The sequence below is a fragment of the Drosophila obscura genome, unplaced genomic scaffold (genome assembly GCF_018151105.1).
Source record: "Drosophila obscura isolate BZ-5 IFL unplaced genomic scaffold, ASM1815110v1 contig_208, whole genome shotgun sequence".
Lineage (NCBI taxonomy): Eukaryota > Metazoa > Arthropoda > Insecta > Diptera > Drosophilidae > Drosophila > Drosophila obscura.
The window spans coordinates 1,777,523-1,804,524 of record NW_024542799.1 but is presented as its reverse complement, the minus strand read 5'-3'; the positions used below and the strand labels follow the sequence as shown (position 1 = coordinate 1,804,524).

The following is a 27,002-nucleotide window of genomic DNA, read 5'->3' as shown; positions in this document are numbered from 1 at the left end:
CATATGTTTATTTTATTAGTGATTTCAACTTATGTTGTATTATTGCTGACTTTACTAGTTAAGGCCTTGTACAAAATTATTGTATCTCTCCGTTAAGGTGCTAAATTCTATGGTCGTAGTATAACATTTCTGTATTTCTCGTTTTGTTTTGTGTGTATGGTATATATCGTAATATGTATAGGTAAGAGGATTGCATTTGGGGGCTGTTGTCGTTAGTATATGTATTGCATTGCGTTGGATAAATGTACAAAACAGATTAAAGCATCGAACGTAATATTCTGCGTGTACGTTGTACTTATATATCTTAGCATAACGCATGGGATTGGTATTGGGATTTGCCCGTTGCCCCACGCCCCTGAAGCCGCTTGGCGGTTCTTCTTCATCGAAGGGCAACGTACGAACTGGCATGAAATAATACGAATTAAAATTAAACTAAACTTATTTTGGCACTGTAAATAAAAGTTGCATCCGATTAAACCCTAAAACAGAAAAAAACATACTTACAAATTGCAGCTATCAAATTCATCGCCAAAGGGGGGGGTGGAAATCAATCGTAATAAATTACACAAAGTTCTTTTGTTGCTATCTGCTTCTCTCCTTCTATCTCGTAGATGCTATGATTTTTCGTTTGATTATACTAAGAGGGGGATGGATGCTCCCTCTAGAGTCTAGAGTTTAGAGTCTAGACCATCCCAAAGTCGGTGCAGACCGAGACTGCCGTTGCGGCCGCCGCTGTTTGGTTGTTTTGCTGCTTCTCCTTGGCATTGTTTGCGGCTGCCGCAGCCGCCGCCGCTGCCATATTCAGCTCCACCAGCGTGTCGATGCTGTTGAGGCTGACGCCTTGCAGAATCTTTCGTGCCGCCAGCGAGGTAAAGTTGAAGGACAAGTCGGTGAGGCTGGGAAAGTTGTAGAGCTCCTCGTTGCCGCCAGCCAAGACACTGCCCATGCCCTGCTCCAGGGACTCTTTGGTCAGACTCAGACGACGGTCAATGCCCTCCTTGTCCATGGCCTTGTCATTGGTCAGATCCTTCAGCGTCAGATTGGGCTCGCTGCCCAGCGGATTCGGATTGTTCGACTTGCGCAGCAAGTGGGCCAGCGCCAGCTCATCGCCGTTCATTGAGCACTTCTGCAGCTGGCACACGGACTCGTAGCACAGATGCTTCAGATCGGTGCTGCTGTTCATCATCAGATTGTGGTTGCTCTGCGCCGGTGCCAGATCCTTGGAGCTCTTCTCGTAAAAGTGCAAATTACCCACGGATCCGGCAATCTCAAAGTCCTGTTTTGCCAGGGCCGCCAGCTTCAGGGGCTGCTGCTGCTGCTGCTCGGCGCTGGGCGAGTTCGGCTGCGACTCGTTCTTCAGGACATTGTTCTTGTAGGCAATCCCGTTCGCCAGCTGCAGGCAGAGCTTGCGGCTGTTGTTCATTGTGGCATCATTGTTGGTGTTCTTGGCGTACTTGCCACCATCGTAGATCGGTATCTCCGGGATCTCTGGCATATCGACGGGGCACGTGTTGTCCGGCGAGCTCTCGCTGATGAAGGAAATGGAGTCACACGTCTCCGAGTTGGCCTCCGTCTCGCTGAGGGGCTGATCATTGGACACCGACTCCTGCTGCTGCTGCTGTTGCTGCTGATGCTGTTGCGTTATCCGGACTGGCGTGGAGGTGGCCGCCGGTGCAGTTGTTGTCGGAGCAGCTGCAGCCGGGGACGAGGTCTGCTTGGACAGCGTCTTCTTGATGATCTCCCCTCTCTCGTTCGTCATCGTTTCGTTGTTGATAATGAACACGTTCGAGTTCTCCAGCATCTTGCCGTTCTCCAGGGTGATCACACTCCTCACTGGCGAGTTCTGCACAAAGATCTTGGTGCTGGGTATGCTCTGGCCTCCGCCGCTCGATGTGGTGGTCACCTGCAGCGTTATCGAGTTGTTGCTACTCGAGTTGGGCACACCCACACCCACGCCTCCTCCTCCTCCTCCTCCGTTGTGGGTGTGCGCTTGGATGTGGGGGTAGCTCAGCTCCTCCAGTATGCGATTGGGTGTGCTGGCCCTCTGCCGCTGGGCCTGGGCCTCGGCCACCCGGGCACGCATCGCCTGGTGACGCGGCGTGCCCCTGGGCGAGCCATTCAGCAGCAGAATGGAACGGGTGCTGCCGACACTGCCGCCGCCGCCGATGCCACTGCTGCCCGTTGATGGTGCCACCACAGCGGTGTTGGTGGAACACTGCGAATCGAGACTAGAGTGGCCGCTGGTCTTCTGGCTGAACGAGACCTTGCCGATGCTGTCGATGCTCGAGGGGCCACTCGCAAACATCGAGGACGTCTTGCACGACTCCAGGCTGGATGGTCCGCTGCTCTGCAGACTCCGGTACGTCGCCTTGTTGTCCGTGCAGCTATTGATGATCAGTCCGTCCGTCTGGCGCTTGGCCGCCGCCGCCTTCAGTGTGGCAGAGCGCGAGGGCGAACTCTCGAAGATGTGCTTCCCAATCACCGACTTTTGTGCTGTCTTGGGTGCTGTGTGCGTGGGCGTGGGCGTGTGCGTGTGCCCCATTGTGTGGCCAAGGCGCGAGAGCGTGGCCGAGGAGTGATTCATCTTGGAGGCTGTCGTCGTGACTGTGGTGGCTGGTATGGACTGCGTGGAGCGAGGTAGCGAGCCGCTGCAATACACCGGCGAGCGGCGGCGGATGGGCGAGCAGTCCCGCGACGATATCAGGAAGGTCGATTCGCTGGACATGTGACGGCGATGGCGACGGGGCAGCGTCGATGAACGTTGGCTCAGCTCCGAGCCATCGTAGAAGGTCGAATTGGACAGCGTATGGGCCACAGGCATGTCCTAAACAGAGGGGACAGCGAATATATCATTAGTGTGCTACCAACCCAAGGAATATTATCCGGTATGTCTTACATGCTCGGCCGTTTGGGTGCCCACGCTATGCAGATGCACGGCTCGCGTATTGAACCACTCTGCGGGCGGGAACTGTGCGGAATATGTCTCAATCTGACGCTGCTTTGCCCTGCCACTGCGTCGGAACAGCCGGGAGAGCAAAGATCCTTTTTCTGTGAATCAATGGGATCGGGTTGGATCGGGTTAGAGCTACTTCGCAGTGGGTGGGTTGTTGTATTCGATGGTTTGCTACTCACTGGGTGATGACGAATCTGTGCTTTGGTATTCCGAGCTGCTGCTGTCCGTGGTATTCAGCGTTTGGGCGTACGTCTTGGACAGACTGCGTGTGGAGGCGCAGCGTTGCAGGCGCTTCGATGAACCAAAGAGCCGCAAACTGTGCCGCCGTTCCAAGCTGCGCGGCGTCGGAAATGACGCACTGCGTCGCTTGGCCGCCCTTGGATAGATGATCTTGTCGTTGGGATTGCCTGAATAATTGTGCGGGATTGATTGAACTGATTGATGGGCAATGGACACTGACAGATAGATGAATGGAGTCTTACCTCCGCAGATCACATCCGCCAGATTCGTTTGGATGCACTGGTGTGTTAGGTCGCCGTCCCGCTCCGTCGATATCTCACCGTAGAGCGAGTGCAGTGCCTCCGAGTTGGACATGAGCATGGTGCGTGCCTCTTGGGGCACCACACTGTCGCTGTGCTGCTGCTCCTCCTCCTCCAGCTGGGCGTAGGCCAGGCTGCCATTCATCTGATGGTGATTGCTGCGCGGACGGGAACGACTACGACGACGTCTAGGGTTTTTAGGGCGGGAAGGAGGAGTCAGGAGTATCAGAATTAGTTGGCGGTTCAGCTAAACGTGAAACGTGAAAGGACAGACACTCACTCGGGCGTAAAGATAAAGTATCCCTTGGATGTCTGGTAGATCTTTTGCTCCTGCATCAGTTGTGCCAGCGTATCGTAGATGACCTCCGTCGCTGGTGTCGTCATGTGCGGGAAACGGGCGCCCAACTTGCCGCGCACATGCTCCACGGTGGCCGATTGTCCCTCGGCGGTGAGGTCCATGATCACATCGCATAGTGCCTCCGGCAGCGGCGTGAACTGTCCCTGAACCGTTGGCGTCACAATGCAATCGTCAATGTCACCTGCAAAATGTGCCATGGGGGGCGGCAGAGAGTTTTGATGGTCAGTGCGGTGCAAAACAGGCAAGGGGGCGGGGAGGAGGGGAGGAGGGGAGGAGGGAGCTACTACTACAAGCTACAAATAAGGCTAATCACTGCCAAACAAAAACCAGCTGCGAGATGCTCTGCTCCATTTTGGGGCATCAAACTTGCTCGCATTTTTCCAACGAACTCGGTAGGCATTTCGTTGTTGTTGTTGTTGTTGTCGTTGCTGTTGTTGTGATGGCATTTTGGGTGGCCACCAGGGAGACACAGCTACAGCCACTCTACCTCTCCGATTGCCTTGGCTCGCTTGGCATTTCGGCCACATTCGAATGCGTCGAGGTAATTAAACCGAATTAAGATTTGTTTTTTTCATTTTTTTTTATTTTTGCCATCTCGTCTCGTCTGTGTGACCTCTCGCGTGGTGAGGTCATGCCACGGCGAGAGCTTCATCGATTCTCCGGCGCAACTTGCTGCCTGTCTGCCTGCCTGCCCCCGCCTGCTGCTGCTGCAGCGCTCCTTATATGGCCAGGCGGCATCGCTAACACGGCGTATACTTAATTAAAAATGCACAGCACCCAGCAGCAAAGAAGGAACCGAAGATGGGAATACACTCTTCACACAAGCTATCACAAAACTCTCGTTAAGAGAGTTGCATGTGGCATGGGGCATGCAGCATATTCTGCCCCCGTCTTCAGAGAGGGTATAAAAGCCAGAGGAGGAGGTGGAAGCCTGCCACACACACAGCATGCTGGCTCTTTCTTTGGTGCCGCATCGTGCCCGTAAATTAAATGCGCGCCTCCGCCAAAACGCTTCCTACTTGCATCTTAACCTCTAAATAAATGGGCAAAAACAAACGACAAACAACAAACGACAAACGCCATGCAACAGCAATAGCAACAGCAGCAGCAACGCCCCCGAGGCAGCGTGTATGTGTGTCTAGTAGCATGCCTCAAAATTGCAATAGCAGAGAGGGGCAAAGATATACCTACATAGATAGAGAGCGGGAGAGAGGTGAGGTGAGGTGTGGTGTGGTGTGGTGGCTGCAAAATCAGACCAAGTGTGTGGCGACCTCCGTTGCCCAGGCTCCGGCTGTGTGGCTGTGTGGCTGTGGCGCAGGCATGCCTCTTGGCCACAAACGTCCTTGCTGCAGTTGCATAATCAATTTTTCAAGTTTTCACTTTCCGTTGCTTGCAGCCAGCAGCCAGCAGCCAGCAGTTTGTGCCTGCCCCTGCGGCTGTACCACTACCACCCGGCAGCAATTTGCGCCCCAAAGACAAAATGCCATGTGGGATGCTCCATCGTCAAGGACAATTAGTGGGAATAGGCGACGAGGCCAGCCAGCCAGCTTGCAAGTCCGCCTTTCCCCCCCTTTCTCTCTGCTGCCACAGCTGCTCCTGCCTGCCGCTCCTCCCTACCGCTCCCTCTCACTCGCACTTTCACATCGCAAATTTGTCCAGCGATTAATCTTTGGAGGGGGGAGGGGGGGCTTCATTTGTTTGTCTGTTTGTGTGGCATCACTGGGAATCGCACTCAATCTCCATCTGCAAGTGCAACCATTTGTTGTTTGCCACTTGAATGCACTGCCACTGCCACATTCTCCGCTTTTTATTTGCCTTTCGGTTATCATCTGTGGCACACACACACACACACACAAGCACCCACAAACAGATTTCCCATTTGATTTTCTCATTTTGCCATTCGGCCATTTGGCAGCAACGCCCTGACTCATAAATTTCGCCCAAACAGTGGCCAAATTGGAATCGGGGCCTAGATAAACACAAATATGAGAGATGGCTGGGCAGGGCAGGGCAGGGCCCACAGCACACACACACAGACAAATGCAGAGGAGTCTCTGCAGTGTTGCACTTCTGCTGCACTTCATTTCGGGGCCAAGCAGATGGCGGCGGGCGTCATAAATCGACGATGGGGCAATGGAACCGATGACATGCCATTTGGCCACTGGCACTGTCAATGGCACTGAACGCCCCCACAATATGCATTGCACATATGCCATAAAGGCGGCGGCTGCAGCAGCAGCACCAACTGCGGCCTGTGGGAAGGTCAGAGATTCAAAGATATGAACAAAAAAAAACCTTGAAAAAGAACCCAGTGGAGACATCAGTGGAGATGTTCTTAAAGCTCAAACAAGGCAAAAAAAAAAAAATATATATTTCCATTTCCATATACTCATTTATTTTAGATTTGTTCCGGCTATGAATTCTTTTGTTTTATTTAATCTTCTTCTTATGATCTTCTTTCTGATCATTTATCCAACTTCTGATTGCATTTTGGCACCTACTGATTAACTGATCACAAGGATTTAATCCTTTTAGAACATACACAATTTACATTTAATTATTGTTTTTTGTGTTTGTAGATCTATCAACATCAAATATTTAAATTCCGATGGATCCTGTATTTGGGCCTATAGTTACCCTTTAATGCTGATCATTTCTATGGGATATTTTTACTGTTTAAATTTTGTATTTATATTTCCACCGATCTACCTTTTCCAAAACAAAACGAAAAGTCCAATAAATGTTTAAAAATAACTAAGTAAATACAATAAACAATTAAATCATTTCCAATTTAATTAACAATGATGCTCCATCTGTATAGATCTCACGGATAAACATTTTCAGCTAAGATGCAACACAAGATCAAGGCTCTACTTGTCTCACACTCTCTAGCTCTTCCTCTCTCCAGCACACCCTACCTAACCTCCTGCTGTAAATGCGAATGCAATTTGTTGCCGTTAGCCTGCCGGGCGTTGCCACCCCGTCACAATTAAAATTAATAAACGAAACGAAAAGCAAACTCGTGACGCCCCCGCACTCGAACACCACAGACTCGGGGACTCGGACTCGGACTCTGGTCTGGCCTCTATCTATCCATTGGCCATTTCATTTCATTTCGATTTCCAAATGCATTTCTCTCGTACTTCCCCCCAAGATATATCCATTCCATAGTGTGGCATCTACTTTCGAGTGCGAGATAAGGGGATACAGGGGGTGGGAGGGGAGACTACTCTTAGTGTTTATCGTTTAAGGAAGTGTTAATTTATTTGCTCCTCTCATTCCCATTGGCTTCAAGGCACAAAAACAACAAAAACAAAAAAGAGTCTGTCTTTTGGCCCAAAACAACAACAACAACAAAACAATAATAAATTGCCTTCGATGGCCAAAAATTATTGATTATTTCGAAATGGACAGCGTTAAAAGTTTATGATGCTTCGTCCATTGTTTTTGTTGCTGTGGCAGCATCGCCGGCGGTTATGAGATCAAACAGAAAACTTAGAGGAGGCACACAAAAAAAAAAAACAAAAACAACCAGGGAAAAAACGGGGTAACGCGAAAATGTGCCAACAACACGATAGGCGCAACAAGATTTCCTCTTTATTTTTGAACGTTTTGCCTTTTCTAATAATACGAGAGACGAAACAACGGCAACAGCGACAGCAACAGCAACAACAACAACAACAACAGAAAAAAAAACTAAAGACTAAGGAGAAAAAAATCATACATCAAGATTATTGTTACTTGCGGCAATTGCATCACAGTAATGGCCACAGCGGCAGATCGGCGGATCGGCGGAATCAGCGGATCAGCAGCACTGAGCGCAGGAGGGGAAAATCGCAAGAAACATTTTTCATTTGCATAAAAATTCATGGCAACTACAAGCGCTAAAAATGTTTGCCGCATGTTGCCACACACACACACACACACAGAGGAGAGTGGGGTCTGTCGGCGGGCGGCCTGTGTCTTTGCCTTGCAGTGGGAGTTAGACAAAAAAAAGCAACCTTCAAGCTACAAAACACTTGACTCCGACGCCAGGCCACAATTCGCCAAACTCCCCCCCAGTACCAGAGAGCTCTACGAGTCGCGTTGCGCGTTGACGTCGCTTTTGGGTTTGATTGAACACAAGGATATGTGTCCGCCGGGCAACAAAAGCAACGTTTGCCACAAATGCAACACAGCAACAGCACCAGCAATAGCAACAGCAATAGCAACAATAACATAAACTAAAAGCTCAGCTCAGATCGAGTCTCCACAGTTTTTGAAAACCAAAACGCAACACTTTCACTCTACTTAAGACGGATGGATGGATGGATGGTAGCCACCACCACCACCACCACCACCACCACCGGACCACGGCCAGAAGGAGGCGGTGTCCAAAAAGCAGGAGAGGACAGCAGACAGCGGACAGACACCATCTAAAGCGTTGGTGGGAAAATCGCGGCAATCGTTTTCACGTCTTTTCCATATTTATTATCATTTACAGGCGGCCTCGTGTTTCGCTCCACTCCACTCCTCTCCGCTCCGCTCCAGGCCAAGATGCAGATGAGCGTCTCAAGCGAGAGAGTTTTTCCAGCTTATTGCAGAAGTTTGTCATCTGTGGCTTTCATTTTTCCTCCTGCCAATGAATCAATCAGTCTTACGATGGATTTGGATGCGTTTGCCAAGAGGATGCGAGAGGATGCAAGAGGATGCAAGAGGATGCACTGTGCACTGTGGAGTGGCGCCCTATGGCAAGTGCGTGTTTCCTATACCGATCCCTTAGAGCATCCTTTATTCTCCCTGGTCCCCACAAACGGATCTCTCTCCAATTCCTGCCCTTACTCGTTGGTTCGATCGTCGCCTTGTCACATTTGCAGCTTTCCCTGGAATGTCGTTTTACATAAGAAGTAAACATAGTCTCTCTCTCTCCCCCTCCCCCACCCGATGTAGCTTTGGCGACCCACCACCCTGTGGGGAGCATGTAGAGCATTTCCAGAGTAAACAAAAAAAGCGAAAAAAAATAAATGTCTAGCGGCCAAAACGAAGGCAATCACGATTTTGTGTCTGAAACGTTTTCTGCGCGTTTTCAATTTCCCATTTAAGTTTTTCTTTTCTCTTCTGCGGACAGCCGCGAGGAAGAGGAGGAGGCTGGCTGCTGCGGTGGCGGCAAAGGCCACGCAGTCGCAGTGTGGCCGCGACTGTGGCAGTTGCACGGAGAAGGAGCAAAACAGATACGCCTGTCGCTGCGTTTGCGTTGGGGGTCTGCCGCTAATTGTTTCCGTCTGTTAATAAAAATATTTTCAGATCAGTAACAAATTTAAAACAAGGTCTCTCTCTCCCCCAAGGAGAAGGTGGTGGTGCTGATGGTGCCGTGCCGTGCCTATGCCACCCCGAGTGCTGCTGCTGCTGTTTATGCAACGCCTCACGACGCGACGCGACGCGACGGTTCGGTGGCACAGCAAACGAAATGCAAATTGACATTTACGTGGTTGCAACACCAACAAAATGCCAGGCCCAGCCAGATAGCCCGACAATCGGACAGTGGGCCGCCTGGCAAATAAGGAGCAACACGACGACGATGCTTGGCATTGGCCAAGCTAATAAACGACGAAGGATATACCCTTTGCCTTTCTTTGGGGTTCTCGATGCATTCATGGATCTATTGAAGGACCAGATGCTGCCATCAATCCCGAATGGTGGCTCTCATGGGCTAGTTCGTGGCACCCCAAAGATTCTGCTAGCTTCTCTGCTCTTCAAATTGGAATACCCTTTTGGCAAAGGGTATACGAAAGACCAAAAACTGTTGGCGACACTTTTTGACTGTTCCTGTTGCCGCTTTTTGCTGCTGTTGCTGTTGATGCTGCTGCTGCTGTGTTAAAGGTCAATGAGTTTAGGGTTAGTGGACCTAAACCTGGGGAGCCTGCCAACAAAAAATACAGTTACATTCGTGGCGCATTGTGCAACTTTCCATCCCCGTGGGGGCCACATTCATGCGGCTGCTGCTGCTGCTGCTGATGATGATGGCAATGATGGGGGGGTATAATGTCAGTTATAGCCATTGGCCATAGAATCGTGTCGCATTTCGGCGAAATTTGTCTTCCATTTTTGGTGCGTATATTATACGTATTATACTCTCGTGTGTATCTTTTTGCCCTGTCTTTTCTGTGTAGAAACACAATTGAAAGACGTTGAAAGACGACGACTTGATGGCTGATGGCTTCCCAGGGAGAGCGAACACTTTCCCAGCGAAATGAGGGAGAAATCTGCGGAGCGTAACCAAAAGTTAAAGTCAAAGTGGGGTTGACCTCATTACGGGGGTGCTGTCGGGGGGCGATCAGGAGTAATCAGTGTGACCAGTCAAAGGCACCACAGCCAGAAGATGATGAAAGAGAACGAAGGAGAGGAGAACGTTGCCAGATGGAGAACAATAGAATTACAATAATCGCTTTGGTAACGCTCTTTTGATGCGGCATTTTATTGGGTGGGTGAGGTGTTTGGGGGTATGGGTGGGGGTGGTGGGGGGACAGTGTGCTCAAGCGACCATGAGATTCAGCAGATGAACTTGCAAAGACCGACCAAAGAAAGACCTCAATGACAGTGACTCTTGTCTTTTTGATCTTTCTTCCTCTACGTTTTTGTTTTTGTTTTTTGTATTTTGGCGAACTTGGTTACGCTTTGAAGCGTACACCACACCCCCACTTCTCCAGAGATTAGATGGGTGGCGGAAGTTTGTTGAACTCTTTCCAGAAATTGCCACGAAATGTGGGTAAATTCCACACATAAATCTCTAACGGTAGAAGGAAGATTGCACTGCTTTACAGTAGCTTTGGAGGGCAGCATGCGAGTCTGCACAGTGGGCAGCATGTGTCTCGGTCTCATCTCATCTGCATATACATACAGGCAGCTGAGACAAAATGCCATTTAATGGAATCCCCCCCTGACAACACTGCGGAGCGGGGGGAGGGCTCTGCTGATGTGACTGATTTCTACAGATTTGCGATTTGTTAATGGCTTCGAATATTAAGTTACAATTATCAGACGGACGGACAATCCATCCGCAGATCGATGGGTAGAGCCGGGTGCCGGGGTGCCGGGAGCCGCGGCACTGTCATGGCCACCACATTTCACTTTCAGCAACATCTCTCGGATGGATCGCCGAGAAATCGTGATGAAATTGATTTGCGGCTCTTTATTTTTCACTCGGCAATCAGACAGACAGCACTCTCTCACTCACTCACTCACTCTTTACTGCTCTCTCTCTCTCTCGCTGTCTCTGTCTCTCTTCTCGATCTGGGAACTGAATAATTTTCTCGCTTTCCAGCTATTTTGCATTTGCCATTTGTCTGTTTCTTCACTGCTTCACTCTGTTTTCTCACCACTCCACTGCTTGCTGCTTCCTTCACTTTACTGATATTCCGTTGTCAAATTGGCAGCACACAGACTTCACAATCTTCACTCCCCTCCACACCCCACCACACATCCACTTGGCTCTTTAACACGAAACTGAATTTAATTTGGCTCTTCAGTTTCTTTCGTTGGATTTTTGTTATTGCTGTTGCTGTTACTGTTGCTGTTGCATTTATTTGGCATGTTTGTTGTCTAATTGAGCGAGAAATTGCCGCCTGATTGATTGTTTTCCATGCAATGTGTGTTATTTATTTTGTTATTTCTATTGTTGCTATTGTTATTGCCTTATTGCCTATTGCCATAGTTATTGTTGCTCTTATTTTCCCACTTTTCTTCGGTTTAGTTTTCATTTGATCAGCATGGGAGGGGAGTGTTCATTCATTCTGAATCAGAAAACTGATTTATCACTGCTTGTTTGAACTGCTTGTTTTGACTGCTTGTTAAGTGGAACCCCAGGCGTTTTACAACCTTTTACAATTAAACTTTATTTCGTGAATAACAACCTGCTAAAATCCAAATTAATAGCTGTCTGCAGCCAGTCAATAAAACTACATTTAATTTAATGCCAATGCCCAGGTGTATTATTTGTTTACCGTTTTCGCCAAAAGCCCGTTTGTTTGCTAAGACTTTTATGATTTTTTAATGTAATTAATTTACCAGATTTAAGAATTTAAAGCTCTTTCTGTTAGTTCAAGGGTCGCTAACCAAGGACCATGAATATTACTTTACTTCTTTCTCGCTTTGATGGGTTTTATTTGTTGTAATGTTTGGCCACATATTTATACCCGACCAAGGGTATATGATGGGTAGTGGGGTGTAACGGGGGCGTGACCCCATAACCACGCGCCGCGCGCCGCCGCCGCCCCGCCGCGTCCGCTAGGGCCCGACACGGCGCACCCCACCGAAACCCCGCCCCCGCCCCCCCGCCCCGCGGGGGCGGCCCCCGCGGAGGAACACAGACAGAAGACGGGAGCGCGCCCAGCGCCCCCGTTTTATACTGCTGGCATTACTGGCATTTATCGAGTTACGCCTCTCCGAATGTGTAATCTACAGTTTAGATTTTATCAGAGATTTATGTTGGTCATAGGAAAATTCAGAATATTAAAAGATAATGGGAAGGGAAGCGTCACAAACTTAACAAAAGCTGCATGCAATTCCTGGCAACATTGTCTAGCAACATTGCTTATATTCAATGTGTTCTACAAAGCAGTACAAAGAATTTTTAACTGCTTGCCGGATTTATTAGTGGAGGAAATAGAAATTAGAGTGTAACGAAGGCATCCCAAGTGCAGTATTGCATATGCAGCAGCATGCTTGCCTCCCGCATGTGGCATCCCCTTGTTTGCGGATGGAATTGTCATGTTTATGGTAATTAATAGTTAATGGGTTCTACGCCATTGCAGATGTTAATTAGCAAACATGGAACCGATTCTGCCTGCCAAATGCAACCAACATGCCACACATACAATGTACATATGTATGTAGTTGCAACTCCCGTCTGTGCCCCGTCTGTGTACGTGCGTGTGTGTTTGTGGTGTTTGAGTGCGCCTCTTTGTTTGGTAGCAGGCAGGCTGGCAGGCTGGCAGTCAGGCAGCAGCAATATTTCCTCAATTGAATGAATGCCACAAAGTTTTAACCGACAAAGGCCAAATGGAGCGCCCCATTGTGGCCGCCGAGGATTATATATGGCCACGAGTGGCAGCCACAAATCGAAACTTATTAATTCCCAAACAGAGTTCGCCAAAGGCCGACGACGACTCCTCCGATCTCTGCCTGGCTGGCTGTCCATTTATCAATTCGCAGAGTTGTGGCGATTTTTTGGCCACAGCCTCCGAACAGGACTGTGAAAGTGTGAAATGGCGAATGAGGGGGACAACGAGCAGCGGGGGCACATGGACAGTGTGGCAGTGGCAGTGGCAGCATCGCATTAACTGCACAGGTGTCCACTTAATTGACAGCTAACGAGGCACAGCGGACCCAGACCCAGACAGCGGCATCAATATTTGATGAGGTGCAGGCAGTGGGGGTACATGGACCCCCACAGCCCATAGATCGGAAGAGCGGAAGGTATCATATTTAACTAGGCCTTTTGCTTTATTTGCTTTAGCGCACTGCAGCCGATGGTAGGGGTCAAAAGGGCGGAGGCAAACGCAGGTGCCGCTTGTTGCACAGCGGACAATATCCAAGAAGCGATTCTGACACTGGCTCCGTTTTGGATTCCATTTGAATGGCGCTATAATAGGAAGTCTGACTGCTCTCGCGGCATATGGAGTGGCCCATGCCGGACGTGACATCCACATGGAATTTTTCGTTCACATAGACAAGCAGGGGATCGTAGTGCACATAGTTGGGGTCCTCAGTGATGCGGCGGGGACGTTGCGGTATGTTCCTTGCCGTTTCATTCGCAACGCTGTGCAGCTGCGATGGCATTGTGTGGCAGGTCCACGTTGCCGATCGGCCAACGTTCTCTGGCAGCTCCTGTGCGAGCTCCAGCAAGGCATTGGCCGGCACGAGCATGCCCGACTGATTGAGCTTGCTCATCTTATTGAACCTCTGCAGAAAGTTAGGGCAGACACGAGCTTCGCCTGCTGCCGCCATGTTGCTCGGAATCACCCAGGAACTGGCACCCCAAGCTGCCACAGAAGGTGGACTTTGACTGCTGCGACGGCTGAGACGGCTGCGACGGCTGCGACGGCTGCGACGGCTGTTGCCTGGTTTTTCCCAGGATTGCGGCACTCAGACAATTGCAGCCATCCTTTGCCTTCGCCTTTGGTTGGTGCTGCTGCTGACACGAGCTTCGCCTGCTGCTCCCATGTTGCTCGGAATCACCCTGGAACTGGCACTCCAAGCTGCCACAGATGGTGGACTTTGACTTCTCCGACGGCTGAGACGGCTGCGACGGCTGAGACGGCTGCGACGGCTGTTGTCTGGATTTTTCCAGGATTGCGGCACTCAGACAATTGCAGCCATCCTTTGCCTTCGCCTTTGGTTGGGCCTGCTGCTGCAGCTGCTGCGTTGGATAGTTGTCCATCCTGGACTGATCCTTCACGCTGTGGGGCTGCTGCTGAAGCTTTTTCTGTCGACTGCATTCCTCACATGCCGCACACCCGCACTCATTCGGCATATCCTGCACATTCCATGGCTCTGGTTCAGATTGCTGAGCCATGTCGGCCTGGACCTGCCCAGAAGACTGTTGCTCCAAGAGATCGCAGCCATCCCTGCCACACAGTACGTCACGCACTGGCTCGAGCACCAACAGATTGCCACCCACCTTCCGCTCATCGTCCATGAGGGCCATGGGCGAGGGGAAGCGCTGGCAGGAGCCAAGTACTTTCTGCAGCTGTAGCTTCTCCTCCAGCTCCTGCTGTACCTTCGACAGGATCCGCCAGATTGTGGCGCCGCGACCCATCGACTGGCAGCGCATATTGTGGCGCCGCTGCTCCTCGAACATGACCCAGCGCACCTTCACAATTTCCTGCCACCGCTGGAAATCATCCTGATTCCCCTCATCGACCTGTGCATTGGCCACCATCTCATTGTCCATGCGCCTGCGCAGCTCGTCCATCGACATCTGCGTATCCTCGTCGTCGCAGGAGCCACACTGGCCACCACTGCATCCTGACATGGCTCAAGACTCTACTTCAAACTAATTTTGGGAGATTTTGTCTGTACCGAGAGATGTTTTCTTGGCAGATCGAATAGCATTCGTTCTTTCTGATCGAAATGTGTCTCTAGGATTGCTACAACTACACCCAACCCACCAACCCACAACCAACAACAACTACGGCGAGGACTCACCCACAGAGCTGATCACATAAGTGGCCGGTGGCTTGAGGACGCTCCGCGCAAAGGCTCCGCGCAGCACCTCCAGGGCGCAGGGCTCGGCGGTGACCAGCAGCATTCCGGGTGCCACATGTCCGGCGTATTTGAGGGCACGCGTCGCCGCCGTCAGTGGTCCGTTCCACCAGCACTGGGCATTGGCCGCCAGGAAGTTCTGCAAATAAAAAGAAGAGCAAAGAAAAGGGATTCAGATCAGAAATGGTTCCCATATGTATGCCCCAATTGGGGGAGCATCAGCATCAGCAATCCATCGCCCAACCCCATCAGCTAATTGACAAATTGCAGTGCAGCGAGTGGCATAATTGTGTGGCAAGTGGCAAGCAGAGTGTCTGCTTAAGGAGTGAGTTATCCAACTGTGGGCGGAGTGCAGCTGCTGCTTGCTGCTGATGCTGCAGCTTGATGGCTGGCCAAAACCATCAATTAGCCAAAGCGGATCGAAAACACGCCCCTGAATGTTGGATACGAGCATACGAGGAGGGGTGGCGCCACAAAATTCGCTGCCTCATCGGTGCATCGGTGTAAATGCATTTCATGTTTACGGTAGAAGGAGGAGAAGAAGCTGAAGTAGCAGAAGCAGGAGGGGCACACATTCATTCCCGTACCCGTTCCCGTTCTCATTCCCACTCTGAACCCCATATCGAAATCCTTAACACGTTCCTTCCATGGAAATGGCAATACATCCGAAGGGCAAGGGGAAGGGCAGCGGTGTGGGGGGGGCAGCAGTCGATGGGGCAACAAATAAATGTCCAATTTGTGCAGTGACAGGAACACTTGAGGCACGTTTTTGATGTAAACACGGACAAAAAGGGTCGAGAGTCAAAGCAGTGCCCACGGACAATGGACAGGAGGAGGAGGAGGAGGAGGAGTAGCAGCGGTAGGAGAGGCCACTCCAAAGAGGCCACAGAGTGGGTGGTGTGGGGGGGGCCAAGGAAATGCAACTTTTGGGTCTAAAGTGCAAGCTCACAAAAGATCTCTCCTCACTCTCTCTCTTTCTCTCTCTCTCTCTTTCTCTCTCTCTCTCTGTCTCGTTCTCTCTGTGTTTCTGTGTTGCCTCTGTAGCCGCCGGAGTTTCACGCTTTGTGGCTTTCTGTGTCGCTAATGAACATCATCCAGTTTGAAGATTTGACCTTTTTGTCGATGGATGGATGCTAAGGCAATGGGTACTGGGAATGGGTACTGGGAATGGTACTGTACGGTATGGTAGGATGCGACTGCGACTGGGAATGGTATGAAATTACTGGAAATCTAAGCGCCCCAGCCAGCCAGCCAGCCAGCCATTTGCCATTTTTTGTGGTCACTCCTCTTGGGATTTTAATGTCGCCTCAGCGACTGAGGCCATGCCCATGCACTCTTATATAAGTTGGATAACTCTCCGCTGCACAAGCCACAACCCACCCCCCTCGGGCTACTCAATTAATGCATGAGAAGGCGAAGAAATTAACTCGTCATTGCCTCTCCCTCTCCAGTCGTCAGCGATGGGCTTTGGCTGTCACGCGCCGCCAGATGGCGCTTGGCATGCACTGCGAGAAAAATAAGGTAGTCGGGATTCGTTGTTAGTTGATGCCCTTGCACCGTAACTTGCAGCTCAGGCACACACAAAATAAATTTGTGCTCGTATTACCTCTGCCATAAATTATCAGAATTTGGTCTATCTTTCAGTCTTTCTTTCACGGCTACTGCATTTTCTCTTTGTGTAGCGCTCTCTCCCTCTCTGTCTGCTCCTCCTGCTCCTCTACCACCCATTTATTCTGCTCTGCAATTTGTGCCGCATCATTCCACGAGACACGAGACCAAATGCCAAAGACAGAGACAGCATCGCAGGCATTCATCGATCAAAGCGGAACAGGGAAGCAGCAAGCAAAAGGGGGAGGGCAGGGTGGTAGGCAGGCAGCATTAAAGCGTTTTTGTCCCCTCTTTTCGGTCTCGTTTCTCGGAAGTTAATGCAAAACTCTTCAATAATCAAATCAAATGCTTGCCCCGTACAAAAGTCGCCTCGAAAGCTTCGTCGTTTCTTTGCCTCTTGGGCCTCTTTGCTCTCAAAGTCGTTTGCCCCTCGCACAGCTCTCCACCCCTCCGCCGACAGTGGGGTGGTGGCTTTCATTTTGGGACTTTTACTCAATTTCGTGTAATAGAAAACTAAACAGTAAAACTCCCACAAAAAAAGGTAATGCTCAAAAGACGAAACTATCACCAGAGTGGCGCGGGCAGAGGAGAGTGGGGGCATACATCATGTGTAGAGGGGAGCGGAGGAGGAATATGAGGTTGAGGCTTGACTGCCACTGCCACTGCCACTGGCACTGCCTCTGACTTTGTAGATCTCTCGTGTGTGCCGCATAAAAAGATAATAACAATATACAAACAAATGCGCAGTGAAGGCAGCAGCGACCAAGTGGCAGCATGTGGCATGAGACATGAGGCAGGCAGTAAGACAGTAAGCTGTGCTGTTGCGAACTCCGCAGCTTAATAGAGTTATGATGAAGTATAATAATCCTTGACCTTTCCCCTAACGAACATCAGGTTGCACAGCCCCACAGCCGCTGCCGCACAGCCGCTGCTGCTCTTGGGCACAAGTCAAAACGTTTTTGTTTTGTTTTTTGGCTCTGTATTCACTGTCCCCCCCCGGCTCTTCTGCCCCTCTTTTTACATTATTATTGCTGCTACTTTTGCTGCTGCTCCCGACCCTTCATTTGACTTTAAAAGCGGCATTTACTTTTCGCAAATGAGAAGCGAGTCCGAGTCCGAGTCCGAACGTCTGTCCGTTCGTCTGAAAATGAAATCATTTCGCAGGTAGACATTTCATTTCGACAGCTGGTGAGAGTCTCTCTTCTGAATGGGTGGAGAAACTGTTACTCTCTTGAGACAAATGACAGGCTGCTGTCAGCGTACTCTACTCTACTCTGCCCCTATCCGTACTTTCCACAAATATACATAAATTTTTGCAATAGGCTTTGTGGGCCTTTGGTTTTCCGTAGAAATACAGCTCCCTATTGCTGACAGATACACGAATGTTCCTAGACTAACAAATACGATAAGATCCTCGTCAATTCCTGGGAGCGTTCTCAACGCAGATCGAACTTTGGAGGAAACTTTCCACTTGTCCTCATTTAAAGATCTCTTAACTTAAGACCTCCGCAACTTGAACTGTAAATTTCTTTATAGCTCAATAAAAAATCCATTCCCATCCAATTAAATCTCCAGTTTGGTATAATACCAGATTAAATATCGTTCAGTTTCCATTGGGAAGGCTTTCAGCCAATAGTTTTCCGAATATTTATTCTTTTTCTGGATTAGTTTCCCTCAATGAAATCTCAGTTTCTTAATTATTACAGACTGTCGTCGAGGCTTCCCACGTCCATTATAATTGTACAAGGAAACGTATCCCTTATTCTTATCGCTGTTGGCCTGTCATCATTGTTTATTTGTCTGGTGAAGTGGGCGACCCCCTGGTACCCCCTCCCACAATCCTGGACGAATGCCCAATGGGGATGAGTCCGAGTGTCCATAAAACTAACGCGGCTGTCGGAAACGCCTTCAAGCATAAATGCAGAGCGAAACAGAGTTCCAATCAATGCGCCGGGATCGCTGATAAGGAACACAAATTGCAGGACCAACCAACGCCCACTTTCTCCCTTCAAAGATGGGGGGGACTCCTTCGAAGGGCTTTCTCTGACTGTGGATTTGCACTGCACTTAAAATTACAATTGGATTTGCTCTGTGTGTGTGTGTGTGTGTGTGGAATGGGGCACGGGCGGCGTGGCACAAGGCCTTAGGCCATGACTTTGGTCAGATATATCGAGGAGGGTTGCCAGGAATAGATATTATGGTATGCCGCCCTGCCCTGCCCTGCTGGCGGCTCTGAGTGAGTTCAATGACCAGAAATCTACTCTTTTGGCTAAACATGCGATTTGTTTTATTAGTTTTTCCCCCTCAAAAGCGGAACAACAAATTGCCAGGACAGCGGCAGCAGCAGCAGCAGCAGCAGCAGCAGCTGCGCTGGCAGGAGTCCCTGACTGCCAACAAAATATACAACAAGAGAGTAAGGAAGATCCCACGGATAGTGTCCTGGTATCATACCCCAGGAATCGTGCATCTGTCTCGGCTTTTGGCAGCCGCAATAGCGGTCGCTGGTTTTGCCAGCAATTAATTACAAATATTCCCGAAAAAATACGAGTATCCACACAAAAAACTTTCAACTGGAAAAACTCTGGGACAAGTCCTTTCCTCCTTTCAACTCTTTCGCATAAATAGCATCTGTTTTTTTTTTTTTTTTTTCCTTTGTTTCTTTTCCATTGGAAAAAGTTTTGCAATTGCAAAACTTCTCCATTCTCCAATAAAATAAAACGTAAAACGAAATCGGCAAAAATAAAGTGAGAACTTTTGGCAGAATATTATCGCTCGACTGGAAGATACCTATTGGGAAGGGAGGGCAATTCTACTTCAGGAATAAATATAGCAAATTTCATTCCTCTCTCTTTCTCTCTCTATATCTCTCTCCATCGATAGCTCTGGTGGTGCTGGTCAGGAGGCTTCCTTGTGACTTCTTTGAGATGTATTCCATCAGTCTATTGTACTGCCAGATCACCTAGCAGGAGCCTCAAACTAATAAGCCCCCTGGTAAACCACAAGTAAAAGGTATCCATTTACATATACTATAGATGTATGTACGGGGTATCGGCTGTACAAAATCAGCACCTCAATTTAAAACCGAAGCGTGAAAAGTCTATTAGAGGTTGACGGGTGCCGGGGTTGATGGCGATGTCTGTGGGAACAGAATCAAATGTGGAGCTATAGAGACAGCTCCGCCCGTCTTGCCCCATGCCCCCAAAAAACTGCACCTGTAGTCGATTCTTTGGGGTCTGCTTTGTTGGCATCATCATTGTTGTTGGTGTGTGGATTCATTTCGTTGTGTGGCTGGCTGGCTGGCAGGCTGGCTGGCTGGCTGGCAGCCTTTTGTATTTCGGCGTTGAAGCTTTGCTGGCACTTGCTGAAATGTTATTTGGGGTCTCATTGGATGGTGGGAGGCCTTTGTACTCGTCTCTGGTGTCTGTCATTCACTTGCAAGCCAAAGTTAATAGGAATAGGAAATTCTAGCCCCTAGTCTGTAGTATCTATGAGTGTTCCCTAGCATTTAGCACGCAATTTATATATGGATTATATTTCCGTATAGCTTGTCATTCAATCAATCTGCTAAATCACGCAATCATTTTGACAGAGACAGAGACATAGAGAGAGAGATAGCGAAAAGTCTGGGCTGTCAGTGCTGCTAATGAACAATTTTCCATGGGATTCCACGAGTGTTCCGGGGGCATATGTTGCACAAAGATCCATTAGACACAAAAATATTAATTACTGCCTTGAGTACAACTCAATTTTGAGGATGATTTAAGGTCTGGAGCATCATTATATCGTATCATTACGACTATATCGATAATTAGTAAATTACTTAGCCAGGAAAATCACTCCCACTTCAATGCTAAGCCACATTGGGAGAGAGCGAGATGGGCATAAGCTATGTAAGGAAATCAGTTTTTTTGTGTGGGAATGGAATATCGGTAATCTACTAGATATTATGGGAATAATCATTATAATTGATGACTAAGTTTTGGAAGTAGATATAGCATTTCATATCTCTCTTCCGCATAGCCTCCTAGTCTCCATATCCCATCATTCTCCCAGTGTGGCTTAGCAGTACAAGTTGAGTTTTAGTTTACGGAGTGCGCACCACCTCTCTCTCTCTTTCTCACCCCATTGCTGACTCTACTTCAGGGTTATTCCTACACTCTCTCAGTGTGGCTTAGCCGCAAATTGTAAGTTTCATTTCCAATAAACAAGATTTCGTGGCACAAAGAGAAGCATCAAAAATAACTTAATTTAAAGTACGTGGCCGCAATGTTTTACTTTGGGTTTTCTTTCTTTTCGGTTCAGTGGAGTGACCGAAAACAGCAGCAAAAGAGGGCCGAAAATAGTCTCCAAGAGTCTCAACTTGAACTCAAGTTATTTTTTGGCCACTTTTGGACACTAAACAACAGAGTGGGGGCAAGGGGATGGCAGCGGCACTGCCAGTGGATGCCAGCGAATGGACAGCGGCACAGCCAGTGGGGACCATCCAGCGTATGGCAAACACCAAAGACGACCTTGTGCCCAGAGCCGACAGCTGTTATGCAATGAAAAGGGTGGCTGGGGCGGTGTGGGAGGGACGGAGGGTTGAGGTAAGCAAACAAGTGAAAAAAAGGCAAACAGTTGGTTCAATGTTTGACAATCGAATTAGTCCATCAATGTTGATCATCAATGATGATGATTGCCATCAAAGTGAATCAAAATCAATCATAAGACGCACGCCGCCAATCAATTAAAGTCCCACTTTTGCCCCCAACCCCCCCAAAAAAGTAAATTTGCGTTTAAATGTTTCACCATCGATCGATCGAACGATCGAACGATCGATTCGATTTCATTAAAATCCAATCAAAGCAATTGAAGATGATAATGTTGGGGAATGGGGCAGATGATGGAGTGGAGAGGCACGAGGCACAACAATTGAAATCTCTCTTTTCTTTCCTTTTCACTCACTCGTTCAATAAATCAATTGGCTTAGCCCCCCCCCATTACCTCCGCTCCATTTTGATTGCCTCAATCAGATTGAAGTTGCACTTGCCGTTGCACTTGCACCACATCATGTGTCCGTCCGTAACAGTCTCGGGAGTGAAGTGAGCATAAAAACAAAACAGCAACCAGAACTACCCAATACCCAAATGTCTGTGTTCTCGACTAAAACCGCCTTTCGAAATGACCAAATGATAAATAAATGCTATCTCTGAATACAGTAGAACTTCTGCGGCACGAACCATCATCGATTGTCAGAAATTATGTGCTCAGGAATAATTGAATAATTTATGTCTGAAATTTGTATGAAACCGCCAGAGAGTTTTCAGAGACTTCTATTCTACATTCTATTTTCCAATTAAGGTTTCCATTTAGTTTCCCATTTGAGGAGACTTTCGTTCCACTGAATTAAACTCTATTTGTGGAATATTCGCCAATTGCATTTTGTCAGTTTTTTGTGAAGGAACTGCATGATCATAGTCAATATATTTGTATAAAAGAAAACTTAAAAAAATCGTGGGACAATAAACACTTTTGAATGATATATATCTATCTATCAGGCAACCTTCAATCCTTGTTTCCCATGCGAGGATTGATTCATTAAACTCGTGCCGTGGCCACACACAGGTTTGCCTTCATTCTAGTCCCGACCAAAAACTTTCCATTTCGCATGAGATATTTACAGAGCCAAAGCCACAGCCAGTTCTCCGTGTAGTTTATGGAGCTGCGGTTCTCAGGCGTCTTGGCTCCCACACCTGCCCCACATCCATCCCGTTCTCCCACCCCTCCCCTCTCCCGCCACCCTTTCCGTTGGAGACATGACGCAATCTTTTCGCATCCGTTTGAGCTATTTCACAAACAAACTTGTTGCAAGCTTATTAATTTGACTCAAGAGTGGGGGGACTGCGGGCTGGGACAAGGGGGGCTGACTTGGCCAGAGTCAGAAAAATCGACTAAAATAAAAAAAAAAAACAAAAACAAGTTAATGTTTTAGGTGAAGTCATTTGCGTGCAGGCAAACACTAAACACGGACTGAAAGCGGTTCAGAGATCAGCTCCGGGGCTCAGCTCGAGATCAGAATTGGAGTCAAGTCGAGTCGAGTCAAGTCGAGTCGAGAGTCGCCTTAGTCGTTGAGTCGCCACGCCGTGTCCCCTGACAAATTTGCACAAATAATAAAAACAGATTTTAAATGCCCTGGAAATCGACTCTGGCAACTGAAAGTGGGACTGGGACTGGGACTTGGTCTTAAATCAGTTTTTCCCCTTTCCACCGCCTGCAACTCCATGCCACTGAGTGACATTTAGAGCTTTTGCTTGGTTATGGGGAGGAGGGGCTACACGATCTATCAATAGCCTTTGAAATGAGAGAAACTTTAATGGGATTTGGTGGGTTTTATGGGCTTTCAGCGGATCTGTTGCCCCATAGAAATATGTTCTGTCTTTTCTCTCTAATTAGATATTCAAACAAGTTTCTGTATATGGCTGGAGTGTCTGTCTTTGGCTAAAAAATTAAGAGATACTTTACGATATCTACACATGTACATATGTGTATGGATAAGGAAGTGTTTAAACATCCGTAACTGAACACAGCAGGCAGTGTGGTTATTGAAAGTCTTTGGGGAGCTTTACTTTAAGTCTTTCTGTTAATTCTTTTTATCATCAGATCTCTCAGCAATAAAAGCGTCACCTTTGTGACAGAATTCCTCGTTATTGGAGCAAAAGAATACGCTCCTTAACTCTCAGTGTATGTCGCATAGCTCCTTTCTTCATTGCGTGACTTTGCCCAGATTTATAATACTATTTTTTATGTAATACAAACTTTATGATTCGCCATTGTTTTTAATATTTTATTAGGGTTTTTAGTAGGTTTAATTCCATTGTTTTTCTTTAGCATTTCCTGTACGTTTTTCTCTCAGTTTTTCTCAAGGTTTCATAAGCATTTCCATTCGATCCAACCCCCCCGCATAGTATTTTTGCTGTGAAGAAACTTTTCAGTTATGGCACGCCCTAAAACTTGCGCCGCACCGGAAACTCTTGCACATTTCGATATGGTCTTTGAGCTGCAAGACCCGCCCTAGGGGCGCCCCTTTTCTGGGGCCGTGTAACTGCCACCACCTCAATCTACATAATTCACACTTCATTGAGCTTCCACTTCCAGAAAGTTACAAATCAAATTTAAACGACGCTGCCTGCTTTCAGCCAGCCAGAAGATTTCGAGTCGAGTCTCTGCTTTGGAATTCTTTCCATTTTTTCCCCTTTTAGCATCACTCAACAACGTCGATTCACTCAACCATTCATTCATTCATTCATTCATTTTGTTCTTCAATAATTTCACGCACTTTTCTTTGGCTGACTGCCCCAAATTGCTGTGCGGCCCTAAATTATCATATTGTTCTATGGCACGGCACTTCCATGACTATGGCTATTCAGGGCACGCTTCATTCGGTTCTTATCTGCGGCCTATGCTCCATGCCCCATCGCTGAGGCACGTATTATTAATTAGCCCAGTCGGAAACTTCGCCGCCCCGAGTTTCCACAAACGAAACAAAACGAAACTCAACTCAACTCAGATGTAAATGAAATGCTCTGCCCCGACGACAATTGTCTCGTAATTTATGCGAGGCATGAAAAGGCAGGCAACTGGCAACAGGCAACAAGGGAATGTTTTATGCGACACTTTTTATGTATGCAAAATGCAAACTAAATTGCAAAAATAAATAATAAAAAAACCCCATACTCAAAAAACTTGACGGAAAAACTGCGGCTCTGCCTTTTGATGTACAAAAAACGAGAGTGTGTGTTTTTTTTTTTTGGCAGGCCAACAATTAAATTTAAATTAGCCAGCAATTGTAAGTAAATTAAGTGATTCTGTACGCTTATACGAAGGTGTTGGGCATTCTCTTTAAAGGGCCACAGACAGGTTTAGTAGGTACACCCTGCTTTAAGTGCGGTAGCGATAACGATGGCTAAATGGTGTATTAGAAACATATACCTTTTAAATTATATTTTTTAATAAAATTATCTTTAGATTTAGATGATTGTCACACCAGAAAACACTGCCAGAAGTAACCGCTGTTTCGAACGTGCCAACCTTCAATGGAGATTTTTCCACTCTCATTTGTGGCACATCAATTAACACTTTTAAACTTGAACTTGTCCCGCCGGCTGTGACGTCACTTTTTGGGGGTAATTTAGTGCAACACAAACAATGGAAAGGAACAACAACAAAAGAGAATAACATCGGAAGCAGCAGCAACAAAAGGATAGAAAATTCATTTAAAATTTTAATTCTTTTTCTGGTTTTTTTGTTGTTTTGCCACCAAACGTGTTCAGATGCTCGTATCTCTAAACCACTTCGATCTGTTGAAGTTCCATGAACCCATTATTTATTTAAAGGTATTTTTTGGGGCCGATACTACTTCCTGGCCGAAAAATTGGAAAAACTTCTTTGTGCCAAAAGTCCATTAATAATGGTCGAAAAGTCGAAAGAAATAGACACAAAAATGGCAAGTCCAAATGCAATCCAAATGACAAATGGCAAATGTTGCAACTGTTGCAATTTTTTGGGGCTGGGTGGGGTAACTGCGGGGTGGTCTACTCTGGATGACGCTCGGGATAGAAGCACCGTTCCGAGCCATTTATTGTCATGGGAAGCGGGCACAAACACACATAGTATAAAGGAGGAGCCCACCCCAAGCGACCTTGAGCCGAGGGAGTCATACTCCACTGCTTTCCTCTCTCTCTCCCACTCCCTCCCTCTGACACAACCCTTCTCTCTGCGCCCCTCTCTTTCCATCTCTGGCTCATCCTCACGCACTTTTTGTGGCTCAAAGCAGGAACCAGTCGGTCCTCTCGTTTTTGCAAAAACCAGTTACATTCCCTTCTTTTTTTGTTTCCCTGTACAATCAACAGAAACTCACCTGAAATATCATATATCCCGAGTCGTACATCCAAAAGTCCTCGGGGGCCGTGTGCCCCGGCTTGGTCAGCTGTATGGCCAAACAGCGTTGCAAGATCAGACGACAACGCTGCGGACCACCGGGTGATTTGGTGCCCATTTCGTGGCTGTGTCTGTGGCTGTTCTTCTCCTCCTGCGGCGATACGGGGAGGTGCTTTGTGCTTTGCTTTTTCCAATCTTTTTTATCGTCTAAAAATAACGCGAAACGCAACGTCGAAGACGCGTCGGCCTCTGGGGGGGGGATGAGGAGGCAGTGCGTCTGTGTGTGTGTGTCTGCTTCAAAGGTCCATTACGGGGCGCGGAGAGCGTCACTTTTAATGGTCAGAAGAGCACAGGCAGGCATGGAGTAAAAAAAAAAAACCAGAGGGAACAGCGTAGAGGAGGGAACGAAAGAGCCAGTCAAGACGCGAACTCGAACTCGAACTCGAACGCCGTCGAATGCGCGATAAGAACGAAACCCGTATTCGCATTGAACTTTAAAATTTCCTTGGAAGTTTTGCCTCTTTTTTTTCGCACACTTTTTTATCTGTAACTTTTCGGTTGGTTGTTGGCTCTTTGGGGGTTTATTCTTTCTTTTATTTTATTTCGGTTATGGCCTTAGAGCTTGCTTTTTATTTTCTTACAGACACATTTGACTGGTGTTTACTTTTTTGACAACCACACAGCTTCGAACGCGACGCATGCGCGCAGGGCACACTCCACGTAAGAAAATTGTATTTGCGGAGCAGCGCAGCGCAGCGCAGAGCAGACACGAACCGTACGAATCGAGCGACAAAAACAGACTCCACTCGCGGCGCCAGCCGACCAGGCAGGCAGGCAGGTCGGTGGTCGGTCGGTCGCTCGGTCGGTCGGTCGGCTGGGGTCGGTTGCTCCCACTCTCCACTCTCTCACACGAGCACGAGCCCGAACACGAGCGCCGTTTCGGCTGCGCAAGTGGCATTTGCATTCATTGCTGCTGCTGCTGCTGCTGCTGCTGTTGCTGCTGGCAGCATTTTGCACACTTTCGGCAGAGTGGCTCCCAGAGAGCGAGCGAGAGCGCGCTTTTGGAGAGTTTGGAGACTTTGCGCACCTGAAACGACAAAAACAGAGAAGCGGCATTAAAACCTTGCTTATAAAATCAATTAGGGGCTACAAAAAACGAAAAAAAAAAAACAACTGAAGTTAGACTGAGACTCAGACTGTGGCGCTGAGGCTGCTCTGCGATCTGCTGCTGTCGTCAGAGAGTCTCGTAGTGCTCCTAATAACATCATCAGAGTCATATCATTACCATTAACCGTAAGCCATGTGGCGGCAGCTGATTTTTTTTTTGTGGTAGTTCTACAGGGATCTCTCGGAAATTAGCGCTGCCACATTTATTTGAAAATATATG

General features: G+C 48.1%; 1 protein-coding gene across 1 annotated transcript; it reads right to left on the bottom strand.

Annotated features, from left to right (window-relative positions):
• On the bottom strand, nucleotides 1-26,051 carry LOC111064809. The gene is made up of 7 exons (XM_041594075.1): nucleotides 25,596-26,051; nucleotides 15,035-15,230; nucleotides 3,773-4,031; nucleotides 3,436-3,680; nucleotides 3,133-3,360; nucleotides 2,897-3,048; nucleotides 1-2,824 (listed from the first exon to the last, which is right to left on the bottom strand). The coding sequence occupies exons 1-7, from the start codon at nucleotides 25,731-25,733 to the stop codon at nucleotides 683-685; spliced, it is 3,360 nt and encodes a 1,119-aa protein (XP_041450009.1). The 5' UTR covers nucleotides 25,734-26,051; the 3' UTR covers nucleotides 1-682.
• Between the last annotated feature and the right edge of the window lie 951 nt (nucleotides 26,052-27,002).

What these genes read in the sequence shown, in the direction of transcription:
- LOC111064809 (XM_041594075.1), bottom strand. Translation starts at nt 25,733, where the DNA reads ATGGGCACCAAATCACCCGGTGGTCCGCAGCGTTGTCGTCTGATCTTG. An exon ending in GGCGGATGTGATCTGCGGAG is followed by an intron (nt 3,361 to 3,435) that starts GTAAGACTCCAT and finishes ACAATTATTCAG; the next exon opens with GCAATCCCAACGACAAGATC. An exon ending in GCACCCAAACGGCCGAGCAT is followed by an intron (nt 2,825 to 2,896) that starts GTAAGACATACC and finishes CCCTCTGTTTAG; the next exon opens with GACATGCCTGTGGCCCATAC.